Raw genomic sequence first — 21,439 nt, forward strand, 5'->3', positions numbered from 1 at the left:
ACGTTATTCTGTCTTCCATGTTACAACATTGAGTCATCATTTTCCAGAATCCAGAGTATGTGCAAAATACACAAGACACCGCTCCCCAGTGAATATCCATCCATTAGGAAATCTTTTAGAACAAACGTCCCCTTAACAAGCAGAATCCATTAAACGGGATGTCTGGGAACTAAGCCACCAACAAGTCCAATATCATCTACTGACTTCACACCGTCCGGGGACCAATTCGTGTGCGATCTTTCTGAAGCAGTTTCCCTGCCCACTTCCTGCCTCTTCCCCACTCGCACTCCTCTTCCCTCACCACCAGGCTGCCTTGGCAAAGCATCCCCTGACCACATCCCCTCACCGCCTAGGCCAGAGGTCACCACTGGCCTCCCTTCTACCGCAGCATAAGGTACTGCGATCATTTATCTGCATATCTGTCTCCCTTAAAGGATCACCAGGTCCTTAAGGGCAAAGTCTGAGCTTCACTGTTCTTTGCATTCCCAGAATCCAGTGAGGAGCCTGGAGTTTACTGGTACTTGGAATGACCAATTACTTACTGACCTGCAGAAGAAATGAACCTTAAACTCCAACAGGGGGCATCAAATTCTCGCTCCCGTACAAAATGCCAACGTAGCTGTGTGCTGCCCACGGTAGCCAGGGCTCTGAGCCCAGTGGTCACAGGCACCACGAATTCCCCTGTAAGTGGGCCCGACGTCTCTCAGCCGATAGTGCTACTGAACTCCACGTTCTCTCCAACTCTGTGGCTGAAGAGAACACATTCTAGAAATACTTTCTCATAAGGAATTTACCACTTGCTAGACATATTGGTTTAAGAGGGAAGGAAGCCCCCTGACTTCTCAGCATTAGCATTTTGCTCACATGGCCTGCTTTATCTATAGAGAGAATTCCAAACTGTCACCACATTTCTGAACTCTGGGGGAAGAAAAATAAAGCTTTGTGATCAGCTTTGTGATGGGATCGCTGATCCTACCATCAACAGTAATAATCATTTCAAATAAAAATAGTACCAAAAGTTGTGTATTGTTGGTAGACTATAGAGAAATGAAGGCTAAAATGCCACACACCAAGTGTCTTCTAATAATGCCTGAAAATTAGATAAATTACTTGTACCCCGGGAAGCAAACCAAACAACATGGCCAAAACAGATCTCAGTGACGGCACCCAGCTGGCTGCTATGTTAAACCACCAACAGGTAAAAAGAGAAATAGTCACACGAACTGTTGGGCTGTAGACACTTGCGAGGCACATTGCTCTTTACCAAGGGAACAGGATGCAAGTTCACACTGGACACCCCTTTATATCCTGGTCACTGCTCACTGAAAGTCTTGTGAGGGCACCTGGATAAGAAGCTCTTCTGGTCATACTGCCCCACAGTTTTGTTTATATGCCTAAAATAAAAATACTTAAAATCCTCTAAAACCACCATCTTCTGTCTCAGAGTTCCCACACATTGCTAAGCACCACTCTGTAAGTGGTACAGAATGCGTTTTGCTGTTTCTTCTTGTGCAAAGAGACTCGCTAGCCGGCCTGCTCGTGAAAGGAGCTGAAAGAACTACGACACACTTCGCTTGGGTAAGGCTAGACCTTCCCTTCCTGAGAGATCTCTTATTTCATGCACACAGGCATGTGCTGGGCTTGGTTAAACTTAGGAGTCACTCTGAAAACAATACTGAAGGTCACCTTGGAGAACTTTAGAATACAGAAAGAAGTGAGAGAAAATGACCAAGCTCTGGCTGCTTCTGAGGCTCACCTCTGCATCACGTCCAGATGTGTCCCGAGGACCAAGAGGGGCTGGACCTAATAACTCCGAACAGTGCTGCTAAACGGCACACTACATGTGCACAGACAGGCAGCCCCAGACGCAGTCCCAGCCTCAAGGCCTCGGTCTTCCCATCTTTCTGCTGGGATCCTTTTCAATCCTGCAGTCAAGGTCCAGGCAGCCAGCTTCCCTCCTAGCTCTGTAACAAGGGTGCTGACCAGCACCCCTCTAACCAGCAGCTGCACCTTGACCACAAGGATGCTTCCTAACCAATGATCTGTGCTATGTGGGCACTGACCAGACACCTTCAACCCCCAGGCTCTGGGAGGACACCTCTAACTTCAGGAACCAATACATACATACAGATACATACTTCCATTTGTATTTTTATAAGGACTTTTACAACAGAGGGACTGACATTTTGGCTTCAAATATTCATAGAAGCAACGTTTAACTGTCAGGAATACAGCATCACCATATTTTAGGGGGCTTTCTTCATCTAGGCAAGCTACAAATCAAGACCTCAATTTCTAAACTTCCATCTCAAGAAACCCAAACTCCACTTCCTCATTCCAGCAGGGGTGTGTTTCAAGTGACTTAAGTGGGTTCATCTCTCAACTTTTTTCCTTCAGAGTGCAACAGTGCAACAGAGATCCATGCCCTGAGGGTTCCCCCTCAAGTTTTCTACTGAGCATGACCTGAACACCAGACCCTGAATCAAACACCCACCCATTTCACCCAGATTGTCCAGCTGCAGAGATGAGATTTGATAAGGTCCACAAAAATACAAAACTGCACTAAGCAGTCAAACCAAGCCAGAATGAAGCAGAAAACACAGATGAGAGCTTTACCAACTCGAACAATCTTTACATTTCTCCTCAAAACAGAGTCTCAGAGGAGAGTCCAATGTGAGTATTGATAAAATATGAAAAACCCCCACAAAAAACCAGCTGATTTTGAAGTTGAAGTAAAAAATAAAACTGCTGGCTAAAAGAAGAAAAATGTACCACACCTCTCAGTATATTGCATTAAAAAGGGAAAAAAGAAAGGAGAAAAAAAGGAAAAGGCACAGAGAAGAAAAACACATGACCTTTTAATCTGAGTAATGGAATCACACACCATTCAGTGCACCCAGAACGCCATGGCACCATCAGAGTCAAGGGCACAGATTGCTGTCCACAGCACTCCAAGGAGCCCCACCTCAGGGCCTGGGCCAGCTCCACAGAGTCCACATGAGTACAGAAGGCAGTCCTGTGGAGGACCAGTGGTATGGTCCACACGGTGCCCCAGGAGGCCTGCACTGCAGCCTCTGGTGTGCGCAGGACGGCCACCATGTCAGTTTCTCTGTCACTTTGACTCACGGAGCCCGCAAAAGGGGCAGAGGGGAGCTGCCCTCTGGGGAAATGAGATGTGGCAAAGTCTGGGGACATGTCTGACTGTCCTGAGCAGTGGGTGAAGGGAGGGGCGCTGCCAAGCATGCTACCATGGACAGGCAGCACCACCACCACCACCAAGGAAGGATCTTGCCCAAAGCGTCAACAACGCCAAGGCTGAGAGACCCAGTGGGCCTTCACTGAGGACGCCTGCTTTACTGAACGTGACCCTGATCTTCACCCCAAGAGGCCAGGCTCCATAAATTTCCCCTCACACGTGAATACAGCTCATCAAGACAGAAACCCATTTATGAAAATCAGCTTGAGGTCCTTCTTGGCTAGATGTCAGCACTATGTTCCGGACCCAGAAGGCGGGGGACAGCACTCGCCCAGTGCCCCGGCTGCCACCCTTCTGCATCCAACGTGAAGACACAGATCGAGCCTGAGGCCCCTGGGGGCTGGGTGGCCAGGACGAGGGTGACTCACCTGGCCTCAGTGGCTGGGGCCCGCACTTACTCGTTCCGCCCTCTCTTGTCCTCACACTCTGTCCACAGCGCCTTCTGTCCTTCCCTCTGAGCCATCACAGCATTATTTTACCCCAGACACAGGAATAACGTTTGTTTTCAAAAAACCCGACTCTAGATTCCCCAAGGGCTCCTCCCAGAACATTCTTGGTTAAATGAGAGAAGGCAATGTGGTCCAGTCATCCAGTCTCCTGGCTCCACACCAGAAGCCCACAGGGCCCCAGCAGACCATCCCCACCAACTGAAAACCACGGCCACACTCGCCATCCAGACCCACTCATTCTCAAAGGCTCAGAGACACCCAGCGTGACCCAGGAGCAGAGCCACTGAGCACTCCTGGGCCACCGTGGGGGCTGTGCTTGCCTGGGGGTCTTGTGCTCGGTCACCTTCCTGCTTCTCGAGGCCACTGCAGCTCCTTCACGCACACTCTGCTCACATCCTGCACTCCCATCACCCGGGGGCCAGTGACAGCTGCAAAGCCAGCAACAAAGCCACACCACCCTCGCTGCAAAGGAGCAGGCCCTGCAGCCAGGCCAGGGCTCTGAACAACCAGCCTCTGGGAAGGGAGCGGCGTGCAAAGCAAGGGCCTATGCTCTCCTCCTCCAGTTCAGGGCTGTGTGGTTAAAACCTAAAGTCACACTTCTGAAGGCCAGCTCTGCTATGCTTCCTCCAGATGTCTGACAAAATGCAAGAAACAGAAAATTAGACATTAGCTTTATCTTAAGAATCAAATGTACGCTAACATTACAGTGAATGAACGAGTCCCCACTGCAGCTTGCAGAAGACAGAAGGCATTTTCCAACACTGCAGAAACTCTGCTTACTAATGCCTTTCAAGCAAAGGAGTAACAAGGACTATACATTAAAATAACCACCCATCACTTACAGCTTGAGGGGAAAAAAGACTGTCCGCATAAAACTGGCAAAAGTAATGTTCACCATAAATGAAAGTACTGCTTGATTGTTTTGGGAGTTCAAAATTTTCGAAGCTGAATTCAAACACAGCATCATGACTTCAACTCTCGTCCTAGATTTTGGCAGGACACACAGGGAGCCCTAAAACCTGGACTGACTAGCAACTGTACAAAATCTAGATCCACATCTAAAAACAAGAGCGTGTTTAAAAGATGATGATGATTACACTTAACAGAACAGCTGTCATCAACTGGTATCCTGAGTCAGAGGTTCATTAATGGACAAAATTCTAAGTGTGGAGCAAAGTCTTCTCTTGAAGTACAGGCCTTTCAACCTATCAATCCATGCACCAATTCCCCAGATTAATGGTCAATTTGCAGAGAGAGACAAGATTCCCCAAATATAATCAGAATATTTTTCATAGCTTTTCTTTCCCCACCAAGGACCAGAATCACACAGTCACAAGAGGAAACTTGCTTACAGAATGTTTCAAGCGCTACACTCATGGCTATACTACATATCAACCAACTCCCATGCAGAGTATTTCCTATTCACCCTCCTCAGAGTCACAAGGTCTATAATCAGAGGCATCCAAAATAGAAGTGACTTGCATTTCACCATCCAATGAAGACTTCTGCAAAGCTCACAGAGCACACTGGCAAGGATGTAACTGCAGTAGCTAACAATTATCTTTAGTGTACTCCAGCTGTATTCCTCTCAGTACCAGGAGCCAGCTGACATGTCTGCGGAGGCTGGTACATCTCTGCTGGGCACGGCACTCATCTGTCACACCCAATAAGCCCCCACTATACAGCCCGAGTAGGGGACAAAGACCGCAGAAAATGACCCAGAAGTTAAAATCACACGTGCCAGGTAATGTATCTATAGAATAATAAAACCAGGTTGAATTTTTTTTTTTTTAATCAAAGTAGTATAACCAAGGGAGACTAAACACTTAGCCCAGAGATGTCTCCATTGCCGGAACATTTTAGAACTCCCTTTTTGGACTCTTTCCAGTCCAACTTTTGAGCCAGATGAAAAAACAAATAATGAAAACAAAAACCTCTTTACAAAGTCAAAACCAATGTACAGAATGTCAGTATTCTGACAAAGGTGAAGAATAATGGATTTCAAGGCTTTCCACTCCAGTATTTAACCTCCCAGCAAAGCAGCAGAGAAGCCAGCACGCTGCTGACTGGGACCAACCGTCCCTGAGATGACCTCTCTTCTTAGAGCCACCAACTGACTTTCTAGGCAGAATCTTGCCAACCAAGGAGCCTGCCAAGTTGTCTGCTGTTGGGCCGACCACTCGATTTTAGCTTCAGCACATCCCTCTCTCCAAGCTGGCAGAGAGCAACAGAAGCCTCAAAAAGAAGCAAAGGAAGGGACCATCGGTCTCCTCTGACCTCTGCAGCTGTAGAGCCAGCTGGTTAGACTTTCCCTTGAAAGAAACAGGCACAAACCATCCCCCAAATTTACTCAGGGCTGCCTGCGCTTATTTTTCAGCCCATCAACTCCTCTTTAGTTAGAGCAGTTAAAATAAAGCACCTGTATGCAGGCCTCTAAACCTTATTCTTTGAAGATTTTTTTTTTTTTAAATCCCTGGCCTCACCCTTTGTCAGGGCACAAGCTGACGTTCCGAGGATGAGGGTGGACGCGGACTGGCCGGCTGGGTGGGCCCAGCACCCACGGGAGAGAAGGGAGTTGCCTCAAACACTCATCCCACCATCTCTGTGCGGCATTATGGTGTGACTGTAGAGAGACACAACCTAGAAGGGCAATAAATGCCAAGAGGAGGAGGATTTGCAGTTCAAATTCTACTGCCTGCAAGTATCCACTCAAGTCACAGAGCTCTGTTTAACCTCATCCCACCCAGCTCTCGAACTCCATTTATCCTTCCAGGACTGCCTTGAACCCTCGATGTGTTTGCAGGACAAGCCCTCTGGCTGCTGGCTTCTCTGGCTACAGCAAGTTCATACACAGGCTGCTGTAGCTCTTACCACTCACTGCATATTTAACTCAAGAAAATCAGCCTGAATGCTACGTTCATAACGACATATATCCATCTAGCACCTCTGGTTTATTAAGCATCTTAGTCTAATTTCAGGTTCCTCGGGTCACATGTCAAGGCAGTATGTTTAAGAAGAGATGCAGTGAGGCTCAGTAGGACAGATGATCCATAGCCAAGGCGGGGTCATGGCCAGAGTGCAGACTCCTGACTTCTGGGCTCTTCACCCTCCACCCACTTCACATAGCCAGAGGCATATTCTGAAAAACATTCAGAAAAGAGCCCTCCCTCTTCTCCCAGAAAGGTAGGACAGGCTAACAGTGAGTCTCAGAGCACAGAGAGGAAACGATCTCCTACCCAAGACTCGCAGCCACAAACTCAACATTTCACGATGACGCAAAGGCTGCAGAGAGAGTGAGCTCTCTCTTTCCTTCTAGCTCTCTGCTGAAAACACGAGAGGCCCCGACATCAGCTGCTGGTGCCATGCACTTACCCTGGGCGCCCAGATGTTGAATCGTTAAGGGATTTGTACTTTGAAGTGTGACAAGTATAACACTGTCAATAGCTCTCTTGTGAAAAATACCAAACACTGCTTCCTTACAGACAAGTCCAACACTATACACTTGGCGCTACATCTCTGACCCTGCATAATTAAAACAAGATTTCAAAACTGCTCATGTGGCTTGTCTCCTATATTTTTCCTTTTGGTTCTGCCCTTTCCTGGGTAGGAAAGGATTTCATCTTTGTGTTGTTAAGTTTCATCTAGCCAGAAATGTGAAAGCAATTCATCTCAAGAGGATAGAGACAATCAGCTTTGTAGAAAACGTGAGAAAATTTATTCAATATTATTTCACAAAATTATTTAATATGCACTCCTCTCAAAAAGGAGCAGAAAAGTAAAAATCCTAATCACAAATACTGCTAGTCAAAAGTGCACAGGCAACAACTGAATCTCTGAAAACAAGGCAAGTGTGGGCCAGGCACAGACCACCCCCCACCTCGAATTAGCAAGCACAGGGCAGCTGAGGTGGGATCCTCTACCAAGTGAGGGCAGGCTGGACTCCAACTCTGCCACTAACCAGCTGCGGAAACTCGAGCAACTATCTTAACCTTTAAGACTCGATTACCTCTCCTGGAAAATGAAGACAAAGACATGAAGAGATTCACTGCCCTTGTCCAGGATCTGCAAGACCAGGGCAAGAGACTGCACCTCTCCAAGATTCAGTTTCCTCATGCACAGCATGAGGGGATGGGAGCAAACGATCCCCTACTCTAAATCAGAGAGGAAAACAAGTGAGCGGGGTGGTGGTCAGGGAGCCACCTGTATGCAGTCAGCCCACACTTGGTCAGGGCATCTTCACAACCTCGCAGGCAGCACTGCTAATAAATTTTAGTTTGGAAGCAAAGTCTACTGGCATGGTTTTGCCCATCAAACTGGAAAGGTTAAAGTGAGTTAGAGCCCGAGAAAAAGAATGCATAAGAGATGAACTTCCATAGGCTGCAGACAGCATGGAAACTGACTGCAGGAGTCCAGGCTAATACTCCCCAACAGGCACTGCAGTCCCTGGAGTTTAAACACTGGACTCTCCTGTGCACCTCCCGTGCCTGAGACGAGTGGTTCAGGTATCAGTGCTGTACAGCCCAGAACACACTTCACATTAAATACATGAAAATCACCGTGAGTGGCTGTGTCCCTAATCAAAAATGCTTATCTAGTACTTTTTGGTGTGTTAAGCATTTGAGACTCTTTTTGATCCTCAAAGATGTGAGACAGCTAAAGTCATTCATCTAAAGAGACAAGGAAAGAAGACTGAACAGTATCTTGCTGTTAAACAGATTGCCACTAGCCACGGTTTCCTTTCAGTTTCCTTTCGTTTGGGTGTTTTTTCTTTCGCTATATGCTTTGAAATCTTTCTTAAGTTGCATTTTCAGGACATGACCCTATCTGCTTACCTCTCAGGTAGAAACGCACACCAAAAAGTTTCCTATCCCAATCTGCTTTCATTACTACAAGTCTTACACATTCTCTACTTCCTCTCAATAAACACACGCTGATGCTCTGACTGATGTCCTTCAGCGGGTGGCGTCATGCATTCATTCAACAAATAGAGCATGTCTGCAAGGTATCAGACAACCCACTATTGTAAGCATGTGTGTTACATCAATGAATAAAAGAGTTCTATTAGAACTTACACGCTAAAGTGGAAATAGTTATGGTTACAGTTGTATGCACGAAAAGGGGCTTCGCAAGTGGTGCAGTGGTACAAGAACATATACAATGCACTATAGCTGATATGCAATAAAGAAAAATGGTGCACAAAAGGCATATTAGGATTGCTGATGGGGTGACAAGAGGGGTGTCTAGTGGGGTGTCTGGGAAGGAAGGATTCACTGAAAAGTGAGGCCTGAATTGAGACTGAAAGTGGTGAGGAAGCTAGCTAGCCAAGAGCACACATGGAGAAGAGAACTCCAGGCAGAGTGACAGAGCAAAGGTCCTGAGGCAACTGCATGTCTGATGTGTTCAAGGAACAGCACTGAAGGGGCCAGTGTGGCTGCAAAGAGCAAGTGACTGAGGCAGGTAGGCAGGCATGCAGATTACAAAGGACCCTGGGGCCCACTGGAAGGCCTGCGTTGTCAAATTCACTGTAAGGCTTTTATTCTATGTGACAGAAGGAGTCGCTGCAGCTTTCTAAGCAGAGGAGTGATGTGTTAAAAGTTCTCAGAAGGATCTCAGTGCAGCAGCAGTGCTGAGAACAGACTGCAGTGGGTAAGCTTGGAGAGAGGCAGGGAGACCAGTCGGGCTCATTACATGGCAACAGCAGGAGAGGTTTTAGAGTGGTCAGATTCTGCACCAGGTCTCAGTTGTGGCATGCAGAGTCGTTGATCTTCATTGCTGTCAGTGGGATCTGGTTCCCTGACGACTGATCAAGCCTGATCCCCTGCACTGGGAGTGTGGAGTCAGCCACTGGGCCACTAGGGGAGTCCCTCTGGATGTACTTTGAAGGCAGAGTCATGCTGCCCAGCAGACTGAACAGGAGATGAGGAAGTGATAGGGTGGTCCGGGATGACAGCTAGTCCCTGGATGAAGTGGCTCTCAATCATTTTAAGATTTGAGTTCGTCAACCCAAACTGACATACCAGGTACAGGTATTATAATTATCCTGATTTATTTGGCCTCACTGAATTTTAAATTCTTTTTAGTCCCTTCCTCCTCTTCTTCTTCCATAAAAAATGGTCCAATCAGGTAAGACCAGTTGTTACAGATGGAAGAAGAGAAACCACAGATATGACCCGGTGACCCACAGCCTACCCAAGAAGGCAAGCCCAGCCTAGTTACTATCTGATGGCTAGTCAAGCAACACTGGAAAGTTTCCACTTGTAATTTAATGGCTCCATGGCTTTGGGCAAGTCATTTCTCCTCTCTCCTTTGCTTCTGGTCCTAAAGTAAGGATGATATTATCCCCAAGGTTACTGTGACTAAATGTTACTAAATGAATGAGTTACTAAATGAAATGTTACTGTCACTAAATGTGATTAAATGTTACTAAATGAATGAGCTGAACTCAAGTAACATGTAAGTGCTATACTTTGTTATCATCATTGTTGCTAAGTGTTTCTGTTACTTCTTGATCTCAAAATAACTTTATAAGAAGTAACATTTCTTTCAGTTCAGTCTCAGTCCCTCCGACTCTTTGCGGCCCCATGAACTGCAGCACAGCCTCCCTGTCCATCACCAACTCCTGGAGTTCACCCAAACTCATGTCCATCGACTCGGTGATGCCATCCAGCCTTCTCATCCTCTGTCGTCCCCTTCTCCTCATGTCCCCAATCCCTCCCAGCATCAGTCTTTCCCAATGAGTCAACTCTTCGCATGAGGTAGCCAAAGTATTGGAGTTTCAGCTTTAGCATCAGTCCTTCCAAAGAATACCCAGGACTGATCTCCTTTAGAATGGACTGATTGGATCTCCCTGCAGTCCAAGGGACTCTCAAACATTTACTTAGTAACATTTATTTCATTTAGTAACTCATTCATTTTCTTATCTAATGAGTCTAACATAAATTTCTAAGACAAGAATAACCTAACATTGTGCGTCAACTGCTCAATCATGTTCGACTCTTTGCAACCCCATGGACTGTAGCCCTCTAGGCTCCTCTGTCCAGGGGATTCTCCAGGCAAGAATACTGGAGTGGGTAGCCATTCCCTCCTGCAGTGGATAGCGTACACCAAATATAAAAGGAGGCACTTTCCCCTTGGACATCATGGAAGCCTAATACAATCATTGAAATTCTACAGACAAACATTACCTGCTGTGTTTGGGTGTGGAAAACGTGAACCTAGTATCCTTGGTGCTCTAAAGAAACTAACCTAACCAAGCTCTATGAATTTCTCTGAATCTTCCAAGTCTACCTAACTGGAAGGTCTTTCAGGACAGAAGAAATATGGTACTTAGGCACTTCAGCTTTTGTTATGTACTAAAATTAAGAACTCTTGAGACGCAGTTTTTAAAAGTTTAATCGTCTAACAATCAGAAGTTAAAATACAAATATATATATATACATATCTATACACTACAACTTAAACAAATCTATTTTCTTCTGTCAGCTTCTGACACAATGAGTTCCCATGGAAAATGCCTCTGAACAACAATGACAATTCCAAGACACCTCAACCAGTGATTTTCAAACCAGTATCATCTCAGAATCACCTGGAGAGCTTTACACATACTCATGCCAAAGCCCAGTCCTAGATTTCTGGTCTAACTGAAATCATTGAGAACAGCTGAATAGGTAAACTACAAATATTACTGACTGAATGCGGCAGACAGAACATTATTTAAATAGTGAATGAGGACTTCTGGGTTTAAATTAGCATCATAACCAGTGAGTTCTGGGGAACGAAGACACTACAGCCCAGATGAGAAATCCTCTTAACCTGCTCTGCTAGTCTCTCAAACCATCCCAAAGCTCCAAAACAAGAACTGATGATCTTTCAAATGTTTCCTCAAAAACAAATGATGACCAAAACTTAGACTTCTTCCAAATGAAAGAACACACATCATTCTACATTTTTCTGGCAAAATCCTTCTACACCTTATTGCCAAATAGCTGACTGTAGTTACTTTTATTTTCCCCTTTCCTTATTACAGTCATAACAGGATGCAGCCTGGGTCTAAGAAATGTGAGTCTTCCTTTTCTTAGTTTTACTTTAATCCATTATTTAAAACAATGTCTCTACCCAGTAGCAGGACACAACACAAGGGAGAAGTTATTTCCAATGTTCCAACAATGTATATGAATAACGATATTCTACAACAAAGTCATTCATTCCTTTATAATACAATGGTTATTCAGTCTTTATTACATGCTGGACACTTCTTTCAGGTGCTTGGCACCACAGAAGTGATCGAGACAAGTGGGACTTAATACCTTTCTGCTGTGCATGTGTGCTAAGTTGCGTCATTCATGTCCCACTCTTTTCGATCCCATGGACTATAGCCCACTACGTTCCTCTGTCCATGGGATTTCCCAGGCAAGAATACTGGAGTCGGTTGTCATTTCCTTCTCCAGGGGATCTTCCCCACCCAGGGATTCTTTACCACCGAGCTACCAGGGAGGGCTTCCCAGCTGGCGCTACTTAGTGGTAAAGAACCTGCCTGCCAATGCAGGAGACTCAAGAAATGTGGGTTTGCACCCTGGGTCAGGAAAATCCCCAGAAGGAAATGGTAACCCACTCCAGTATTCTTGCCTGGACAATCCCATGGACAGAGGAGCCTGGCTGGCTACACTCCATGGGGGTCACAAAGAGTCAGCCAGGACTGAATCCACTTCGCACCCATGCACCCAGACAACCAAGGAAGCCCAGGTTAACACAATGGGAGTTAAAATAACACCATTAGAAATGTCATACTGAACCCTAACTTACTGTCTACTATAAACCAGATATTTTATTAGTCTCTCTTTACATATGGTACCCATTTAATAAAGTTGTTCTAAAAAGATGAATTTACTATTTACAAGAAATTAAATGACGCCAAACAATGAAAAAATTCTTCCCCGTGGCAGAGTTTAAATTTGGCTTTGCATACTAGATGGAATGCGCCATTCTAAAAGTGACAAGAATGAATTATGACAGAGTTGTGCCAATTCATTCACACAAGAAATTTTTTTCAAATTAGTTCAACCACATCAACTGTGAAAAGAATCGGTGGTTTAAAGAAAAAGTCAAGATTTCATAAAAATATATTTCCAATTTCAAAATTTTTTAAGTTGAAAATTACATAAACTGATGCATAAACTACCCATCTATTAGATATTAAATCACATAAGCTTATTGATAAAACAGTACTAATAAAATACTGTAAGACCAATAAAATCAACAATCATTACTAGGAGCAGCGATCAGTCTTAACTTCCTTTACAAATCCTAGTCCAGAAGTCATTGAAATCACTCAGAAATTCACAGGACTGTAATTCAACCTCAAGCAAAAACAAGGGGACTTATTCCAAAGCTGTCTGCAAATCACTGCGATAATACTGTAAAGAAAAAAAAAATGTTAAAGAATTCAGGTGACGTTATTTGACTGCAATCTCTCAACATTCCCCCACCCAAAATCCTTTTTGTTGTTGGTATTTTGCGAGGAGGGCTGTGGGGACTTTTTTTTTTTTTTTGGTTTTTTAAAGAAATGGGGTCAGGGCCAGCAAGTGGGCTCAATTCGCCAGTTTCCGGGGAGCCGACCCAGGCATTCAGTCCTCGGCCATGCCCAGGGTCCCCATCTCCTTCGCCTCTCGGGATACAGATAGGCTCACCCTTCCGCGCGCAACTCGACAGGCAGCTCCGCCGGACAGACAGCCAGAGCCCGGCCTGGACCCCGCCCCGGCCCGCTCTCCGGGGCGAAGACCCCGGTCCGCTCGCGGTAACCGGCCGAGAGCAACGGCCGCCAGGCGGGGCGCGGGGTGCGGGGCGAGCGCGCAGGCGGCGCGGGGCGTCGGAGGAATCAGAGGGACCCCCGCCCGCCCGCCTCACCGTCGATGTTCTCCCGGTCGCTGATGTGCTGCAGGTTGCAGCCCGTGTCCTCGCGGCTCAGGTCGGCGTCGGGCCGGCAGGACTCCAGCCGCGAGTGGGCATTCCTGCGGAGCTTGGGGCTGGACGACACGCAGCACGAGGCGGTGTTCCCCATGGCTGGCGCCCCGGCCCCGGCGCGGCCCCGGGTCAGCAGCGGCGGCGGCGGCGCGGCCTCGCCATGGGCGGCCCGGCTCCCCTCGCCCGGCCCGGCGGCCTGTCCGCGGCGGAGGAGCGCCCGCGCCCGCGCGACTGCGGCCGCCCGGCCCGGCTCACCCCGCCGCCGCCATGGCGGGCGCCGCGCAACCTCCTCCGCTTCCCGATCGGCCCGGCTCTGCGCCGGCGGCCGCAAGCGGTTCCGGTTCAGGGGGCGCGGCCGTTAGGGATGCTGAGACGCAGGGGCGAAAGCAGGCGGCGGGGGCGAAAGCAGGCGGCGGGGACGCGAGCGGCCGTGGGCGACGGGAACGCGGGCGGCGGGTAGGCGCGGCGCTGGGCCCGGGCGTGGGCGGCCCGGGGGACGCTGGGGCCCGGCCCCGCCCCGCCGCGCCCTCCGCGCGCCCGCCCACCTGCTGGCCCGATCCCGCCCCGCTCCCCGCCCACCCGCCGGCCGCCCCGCCCTCCGCGGCCTCGGCGCCCCGCCCACCCGGCCTCGCCCCACCCTCTGCCCTGGAAGTGGATGCAGAGGAGGGGGGTGGCCTCCCGCGCGCGCGTGCGCGCCGGCGGTGCAGTGGTGTCGCGAGGAACCGGCGCAGGGAAGAGAGGTGCGTGCGGCGCCTGGGCCGCTGGCAGCGGCGGACGGGAGTCGGGGTGGAGGGAGGGGATTTTTTTTTTCTCCTCCTTTAAACTCTCAGAGGTTAGAGTTAATGGGCAGGGTTGGGGCGCTCTCCCGTCCTGAGCCGCCCGTCCTCTGCCCAGAATGCACCTTGGGCCGGGGCGGCGCCGCGCTCCCCGCAGGTTTGTCGTCAGGTGCCCCAGGCTCTCCTGTTCACCCCACCATGCAGTCGGCTGTGGGTGCGAGAACTTTGCAGGGTGGTCCCCATCCTGCCACCCACCCACACACACATGGCAGCACTGCCCCCTCGCCTCTCGGAAGGACAAAATAAGGTGCTAACTGGTAACAAAAGGGAGCAAATACTCGGCATCCGCAATGTGTGTACAGCTTGCCAGAGGCACTGTAAACATGATATTGTCTAATTCTGGACGAGTTTACTCTTTTTTAAACTTGTGCTTCCCCTTCTGTCTTTTTGTTAGTCCGTATTTTAAAAGCTCCATGTCTGAAGTGTATTGTTGCCGTTTTTGGAATAAGTGGTGTGTATCCTTGTTCTGCCTTGCCCGGTTGTGCCGTCCCCAGCCCACCCGCGTCTCTAACGCGACTGTACTAACTGGGGATTGAAGGGCGGCCAAACGTAACACGATTTACACCCCCTCCCCTTTACCTGTGAGTTTGCAGCTGGTGTCGTCTCATCTCTCATTCTTTTTTGTGTATGCCTGAGTGGCCTCTTCCCCGTCTCAGAAAAGATTTGCTAAATAAACTGGGAGATAGTATACTCTTAGAACCAGGTGAGAGCCAAGAAGACAGAAAATCAGAACAGAGAATGCATTTGTTAGTAGCCCCAGATGCCCCACCCACTGGTCATGAAAACATTCCCCAAGTAATTAGGGAACAGGTGGATCCTGTGGTTTGGAACTATATCGGTACCTGGAAAGGCAAAGCTTGTTCCCCGGATGGAAATAGAGGTCAAGCCTGTGGGAAAATACCCCTGGTAGAGGCACTGTCTTTTAAAGCCTGAGACCTTGGCAGGGAGGAGGGGTCGCAGATCAAACTGCTGCTCTGCTCACCAAATTCCTAAAACACAGGCCCACTGAGCCCAGTCAGTCCTATTACAGCACTCGAATTCTCCCATCCAAAAAGCCTCACAGGGATATGTTTTGGCCCCGGTTTGTACAAGACTTACGGGTTATCCACCCCATTCACCCTTTGGTGCCAAACCCATACATACACCCAACTCACCTAAATGCCAGGGGGTGCTCAGTACTTATCTCTCCTAGACCTCAAGGATGCATGTTCTTTGTCCCCCTTCATCCAGACTCTCAAACCTTTGTGCCTTTGAACGGAGGGAACTTGATACCCTGGAAGCACTTGGACAGTGCCTCCCTGGGGCTTTCTGGAGAGCCCCCATGTCCTTGGAAATGCATTAGCGAAATAACTTATGGAACTGAGCCTGTAATGTGGAACGCTGTGTTCCAGTATGTTGATGACCTATTAATTGGTGTTCAGCCACTAAATCGTGTCTGACTCTTTGCATCCCCATGGACTGCAGCACACCAGGCTCCCCTGTCCTTCACCATCTCCCAGAGTTTGCTGAAACTCATGTCCGACCATTAATAAGTTGTGAGATAAGGCAAGATTCAGATCAGAATACTGTTAAGGTCCCAAGTTTCCTGGCAGAAAGGGGATATAAAGTCTCCTCAACAAAGCCTGAGCTTTTACAACAGGTTCAATGTTTAGGGTTTGTTTTGACCCCCTGGCCATAGATCAGAAAACAGCAGTTTGTGCATTACCATCTCCAGCCACAAAGAGACAGCTCTGAGGCTTTCTCGGAATGTCTGGGTTCTGCCGTGTCTGGATTCCAAGCATGGCCTTATGTATGAAGCTCTGAAGGGAGAAAGGGAACCCTTTCAGTGGAGTAGGGAGCACCAATAGCACTTTGAGACTCTAAAGACTGAGTTGAGCAAAGCACTAGCACTGGGGCTCCCAAATTTAGACAAACCCTTCACCCTATCCACGAGAGGGCAAGGATGGCACTAGGAGTCCTGACCCAAAAATTGGAAGCAGATCGACGGCCAGTGGCTTACTTTTCAGAACAGTTCTACTCAGTAGCCTTGGGATGCCCCAGCTGCCTTCGGGCTTAGCAGCATGGCCCTACTGGTCAGTGAGGCTTACAAGCTGACCCTGGGACAACATCTACATGAATTAACCCTTCATCAAGTGCAATCTGTGTTAGAAGCCAAAGGATACCATTGGTGAACAGAGGAAGGTTAGCAAAATACCAGGCTCTTCTAATGGACGCCCCTGATATTACTTTAAAGGTGTGCCAAGCCTTAAACCCAACACTTCTCCCAGCTGTTGAAAATGGAAATTCATTGCATCAGTGTACAGAGACAGTAAAACAGACTTATTCTGTCAGATCCAGTCTTCTGGACGAACCCCATGACAACCCTGAGGCTGAACGGTTCATTGACGGGAGTAGTTTATAGAGATAGGAATCCAAATGGCAGGCTGCTATAGTTAGCGCTTCCCTGGTGGCTCAGATGATGAAGAGTCCGCCTGCAATGCTGGAGACCTGGGTTCAGTCCCTGGGTCGGGAAGATCCCCTGGAGGAAGGCAAGGCAACCCGCTCTAGTATTCTTGCCTAGATATCCCCATGGACAGAGGAGCCTGGCAGGCTACAGTCCATGTGGTCATCATGGGTCAGACACGACTTTGAGACTAAGCACAGCACACATAGTTAGCTTATATAAAATCGTCGAAGCCAAGGCCCCAGCACCCAGACTTCAGCCCAGAAAAATATTTTTACTGATTCTAAATATGGATTCCATGTGATATGTACACACTCATGCTGCCATTTGGAGAGAGACAGGAACTGCTAGAGATTCTGCCATAAAACATGAAGATTTAATCTTGGCTCTTTTAGAAGCAGTGCAGTTCCTGACCCAGGCAGCAGTAATTCCCTGTAATGGCCATCAGAAGGACAGGTCCTTTATAACCCAAAGAAAGAACAAAGCTGATCAAGTCCCTAAACACACAGTGCAGTTGCAGAGCATGACCAAATCATGGCCCTAGTGACTGTCTCCCCACCCTGAACTGGCCTGCCTTCCCCAGTATTCCCACAGGAACAAGAAGATGCTGAAAAAATGGGGCTATAAGAAAGCTAGAACAAGCTGGTATAGAAAGGATGACAAGTTTCTTATCCCTGGAGCCTAACAATGAAGGCTTATTCGGGTTCATATGATGCCACCACCTGTGGGAGGAGTGCACTATGGAACTTGATACTAAGGACTTTTTCAGTAAAGGGGCTTAAAGGAACAATAAAGCAAGTGACCCTTGCTTGTATCCCTGTAATAATCTGCAAGCCCATGCAATCCCTGGTTCATTACTCAAGCCAGTTCAGCATCGATGGACAGACCTGGGCGAAGACTGGCAATTGAACTTCACCCAGATGCCCCCATAGTCAGGATAGAAGTATCTTTCTGTGTCCATCAGTACTTTTACAGGATGGGGGGAAGCCTTCCCCATTCAGTCTGAAAAGGCCACTGAAGTCTGTGAGTCTCTCTTAAAGGAGACAGTTGCTTGGTTTGGACTTCTAAAATCCCTCCAAAGCCATAATGGGCCCTCCTTCATAGCAAAGGAAGGCCTAACAAACACCTTGGGGATTAGCTGTAATCTACACACCTCTTGGCACCTCCAATCTTCAGGAAAAAATAGAAAAAAATGAACCATACTTTAAAGAAAACCGTAACAAAACTTTGCCAAGAGACTCACGAGCCAGGGCACTTGCACTCCTCAGGGTGAACACAGCCCCCAGGGTATCCTGAAGTTTAGCCCATTTGACATGACCTAGCAGAGGCTCTTCCTTACCACCGGTGTGAGGAATTGAGCCAGTGCCTACAATGTACTGTTAACCTGGAACAAGTTCACAAAGCAGCCTTGGCTAGTGCCAATAAGGCACCACCAACGCTCACTAGGGATACAACAGAGGGGGCAGCTTCTTTATGAGTGAAGTTTTGGGACCAAGTTCTTAAAACTTGGAAGGAAGGAATCCCCTGAAGTTCAGCTACCAAAAAGGAAGGGCCTCTATGGAGTAATCTTAGCCACCCTCACTGCCAGTGAACTAGAAGGAATACCTAGTTAGTTACGTTTAACTAGATTAAATCTCTTGCCTCCAAAAACCCCACAGGCTACAACGGAAGAATATACCTGTGAGCCAGTTGCAGACCTGAGATACTTATGCAGAAGAAAAGCACCGCTAACAGATGAGTAAAGAGTGATGCATTAGGCTGGACTTCTGGGTGCTAATTTTGTCATTGCATTTTCGCTCACATACGCCTGGTTTGCTCAGCCACCCCCACCGGATAAGCAGCTTTTTTGGACCCTCAGCATCTAGAAGGCCAGAACCAATGACAGGATGGGAAACATGGACCCTTCTCCTGGCCCTTCTCCTAAGGAGGGGTTGGGGACAGAACAACGAGGAGAGGGGAGCCTGGAGAGAGAACTCAGTCGTCAACTTCTCCAGCATTTTGGCCTCAGGAAATAATCTCTCCAGTTGGACCTGTCATCCCCACCCACAAGAGGGGGTTCCTCAGCTCCAGATTGTGCCTGTAGATGAGGATGTCAATCTCACCCTGACTTCTGAACCGGTTAGGAACACGCTGCTTCTAATAGTGGATCTTGAAGATCATGAGGAAATGGGGTGTGTAGAGCTTACAGACCGTTGGAACCAAACGGGTCTCTGGATCAAGCGGCCCTTTCTCTGCACAGGGCAAGGAAAACCCTGTTGCCCCTGCCAGACAGATGCCTGCCTTATCGATGCGGGAAGCTCACTGTCTATTTATCCAATGTCATTTTCCACGTTAAGCTCCTCCTGCACCCCTAACCAGACTCACTGGTGTGTGGACTCATCTCTGCTCTCCCCAGGCACCCAGCCCAACACATCTTGTACGCACTGGAAAGGAACAGCAGCCCCGGCCTGGAGGCTTGCCTATCAGACCCCTTCTGCTTTCAGCGATGAGGAAGAAATAGAGGAAAATTCAGAACTAGATGGGGGACTGCTAGACGGAGGGCCTTTGTCCCCTAGGTGCAGTAATGCCCCTCGCTGGGGTGCCCTTTTACGTCGATGGTTTAATTCTACTTCACCCCGCCAAGCTTGTACCCCTGCCGGATATCTATTCCTCTGTGGTCCACCGCAGAATAAACTACCCTTTGAAGGGAGCCCAAATTCCTCCTTCTCCTGGCCTCTCCGAGCAGTGGCCTACCCATGCCTAGACAACGTTCACTTCCGAGGAGAATGTACTTTGGGCCGATTGGGCGCTAAAGGGCTAAGCACCACTGCATATAATAGTGCCACCTCTCGAAACAGACATAACTGGGCACTCAGATTAGTCCTGGCAGGGATTGGGGTGGCCATAGGTCTGGCTGCCCCTTGGGGAGTTTTACCTATCATGAAACAATCTTAAGAATCCTCACACAAGCCATAGAAAACCTGGTCTCAGAAAACAGTGATGAGAATTCCCCGGTGGTCCAGTGGTCAGGACTCCATGCTTTCACTGCCAAGGGTGCAGGTTCAATCCCTGGTCAGGGAACTAAGATCCTGCAAGATATGCCTGGTGCAGCCAAAAAAACAACTGGTGATGCCTTTAAGAGGTCTCCAAGAGTCCCCAGATCCTTAGCCAATGTTGTGTTTGACAATAACCCTGGATCATCTGGATGAACAAGGGGGTATCTATGCTGTGATTAACAACACTTGTAGAACATGCATCAACAACTCAGAGGACGTTGAAGTAGATACTCAGGAAATTTATGAACAAGTTAAATGGCTACATGGGTTCAGCTACCCCACTGCCCAAACTCTATGGGACTCAAAGGTTTCATCCTGTTACATTCCTTGGCTCCTGCCTCTCCTGGGCCCTCTAGTGGCCGTAGTTCTTCAGTCATTATTCAGAGCCTGCCTGTTTAATCTTTAGTTAGATTTGTGTCTTCCATGCTTCAGCAGTTCCAAGTGAGGCTCCTGATGGCCTAAGGATTTAAACCCTAGAAGGTTTAAACCCAAGGATTTAAGTCCTAGAAGGTTTAAACCCAAGGATTTAAGTCCTAGAAGGTGATCCTGGTCCCTATAGGTCTTTGGAACAGTCAGCAAGGGACTTCTGCACCTCTCGGCTAGGCTAGGGTCTCAGCAGGAAGAAGCTCCAGAAGCAGAGACATTCGGCTCCTTGACCCTTCAGAACAAAGGGTGTAGAACCCCTCAAAGGAAAATGAGATCATCTGGGAGCTTGAGTCATCTTCCAGGACACTTGCCCCTGGACAGCACCTCCTTGAACAGGAAGCTGGCATCCGTAGACTGACCAAGGGATGCAGCTTCCTTAAACAACATGGTGCTGAAGGCCATAAGTTAACCACAAGTGATTGAAAGCAACCTCACACCTGTGCAGCAGGGCAATGTTGACCACTACACACCCTTCCTGGTGGCGGTAGTCGGCAAGTCTGCCATTTTGAAGTGCTAATGCAGAAAGCAAAAAACTGCACAATTCATGCGTATGGCACCGCCAAGGAGGATGGACAGACCACCTGATCCATGCCCCCTGCCTGGACTGCAGATCCATTCCCGCCGTCACCCCATCTAAGGACCCAGGGAGCTTTTTGTGAAGGAGCAGGTGGGCAAGGCCACCTGATTCTTGCCTTTGTTCCCTTGTGCTGCAGTGTGAGCCCCCATAAAACCTTGTTGGAAATTCTCATCTGGCCTCTTGTCAATGTCTGTCGATTAAAGAATCCAAGGGCCCAGGTCAGTAGCACTGGGAAAATGAATGACAGCAAAGTGCTAACGCCAAGATGAGGAGGGAAAGTTCTAAAGAACTGCAGTCGCATAGAGGTGCGGAGGTAGCAACAGGATGAAATGACTTCTCTTTATTAAGGCAGTTCCGACCCTTTTGCTTCCCAGGCAAGTTTGGCTGGAATGTAACTGCAAGTCAGTGAATATCCAGATTTTCTGGGCTACGGTGCACGGTTACTGTGTGATCTGCT

The 21,439-nt window shown here is 48.3% G+C and overlaps 2 protein-coding genes across 3 annotated transcripts in view; one reads left to right on the top strand and one right to left on the bottom strand.

Moving 5' to 3' along the window:
- Window positions 1-13,762, bottom strand: part of CCNY (cyclin Y) — a 111,808-nt gene extending 98,046 nt beyond the window's left edge. For both annotated transcript variants that reach the window (XM_068987917.1, XM_068987916.1), the window contains exon 1: window positions 13,609-13,762. In XM_068987917.1, coding sequence (XP_068844018.1) covers window positions 13,609-13,762 — 154 coding nt within the window. The remainder of the gene's footprint in view (window positions 1-13,608) is intronic.
- Window positions 13,763-14,375: 613 nt separating this feature from the next.
- On the top strand, window positions 14,376-21,116 carry LOC138091509 (endogenous retrovirus group V member 1 Env polyprotein-like). The gene is made up of 2 exons (XM_068987397.1): window positions 14,376-14,405; window positions 18,603-21,116. Exon 2 carries the CDS (start codon window positions 18,823-18,825, stop codon window positions 19,876-19,878), a length of 1,056 nt encoding a protein of 351 aa, XP_068843498.1. The 5' UTR covers window positions 14,376-14,405; window positions 18,603-18,822; the 3' UTR covers window positions 19,879-21,116.
- Window positions 21,117-21,439: the final 323 nt, after the last annotated feature.

This window comes from Capricornis sumatraensis, chromosome 15, assembly GCF_032405125.1.
Source record: "Capricornis sumatraensis isolate serow.1 chromosome 15, serow.2, whole genome shotgun sequence".
NCBI classification, from domain to species: domain Eukaryota; kingdom Metazoa; phylum Chordata; class Mammalia; order Artiodactyla; family Bovidae; genus Capricornis; species Capricornis sumatraensis.

Coding starts and splice junctions, on each gene's coding strand:
- LOC138091509 (XM_068987397.1), top strand. CDS start 18,823: ATGACAGGATGGGAAACATGGACCCTTCTCCTGGCCCTTCTCCTAAGG.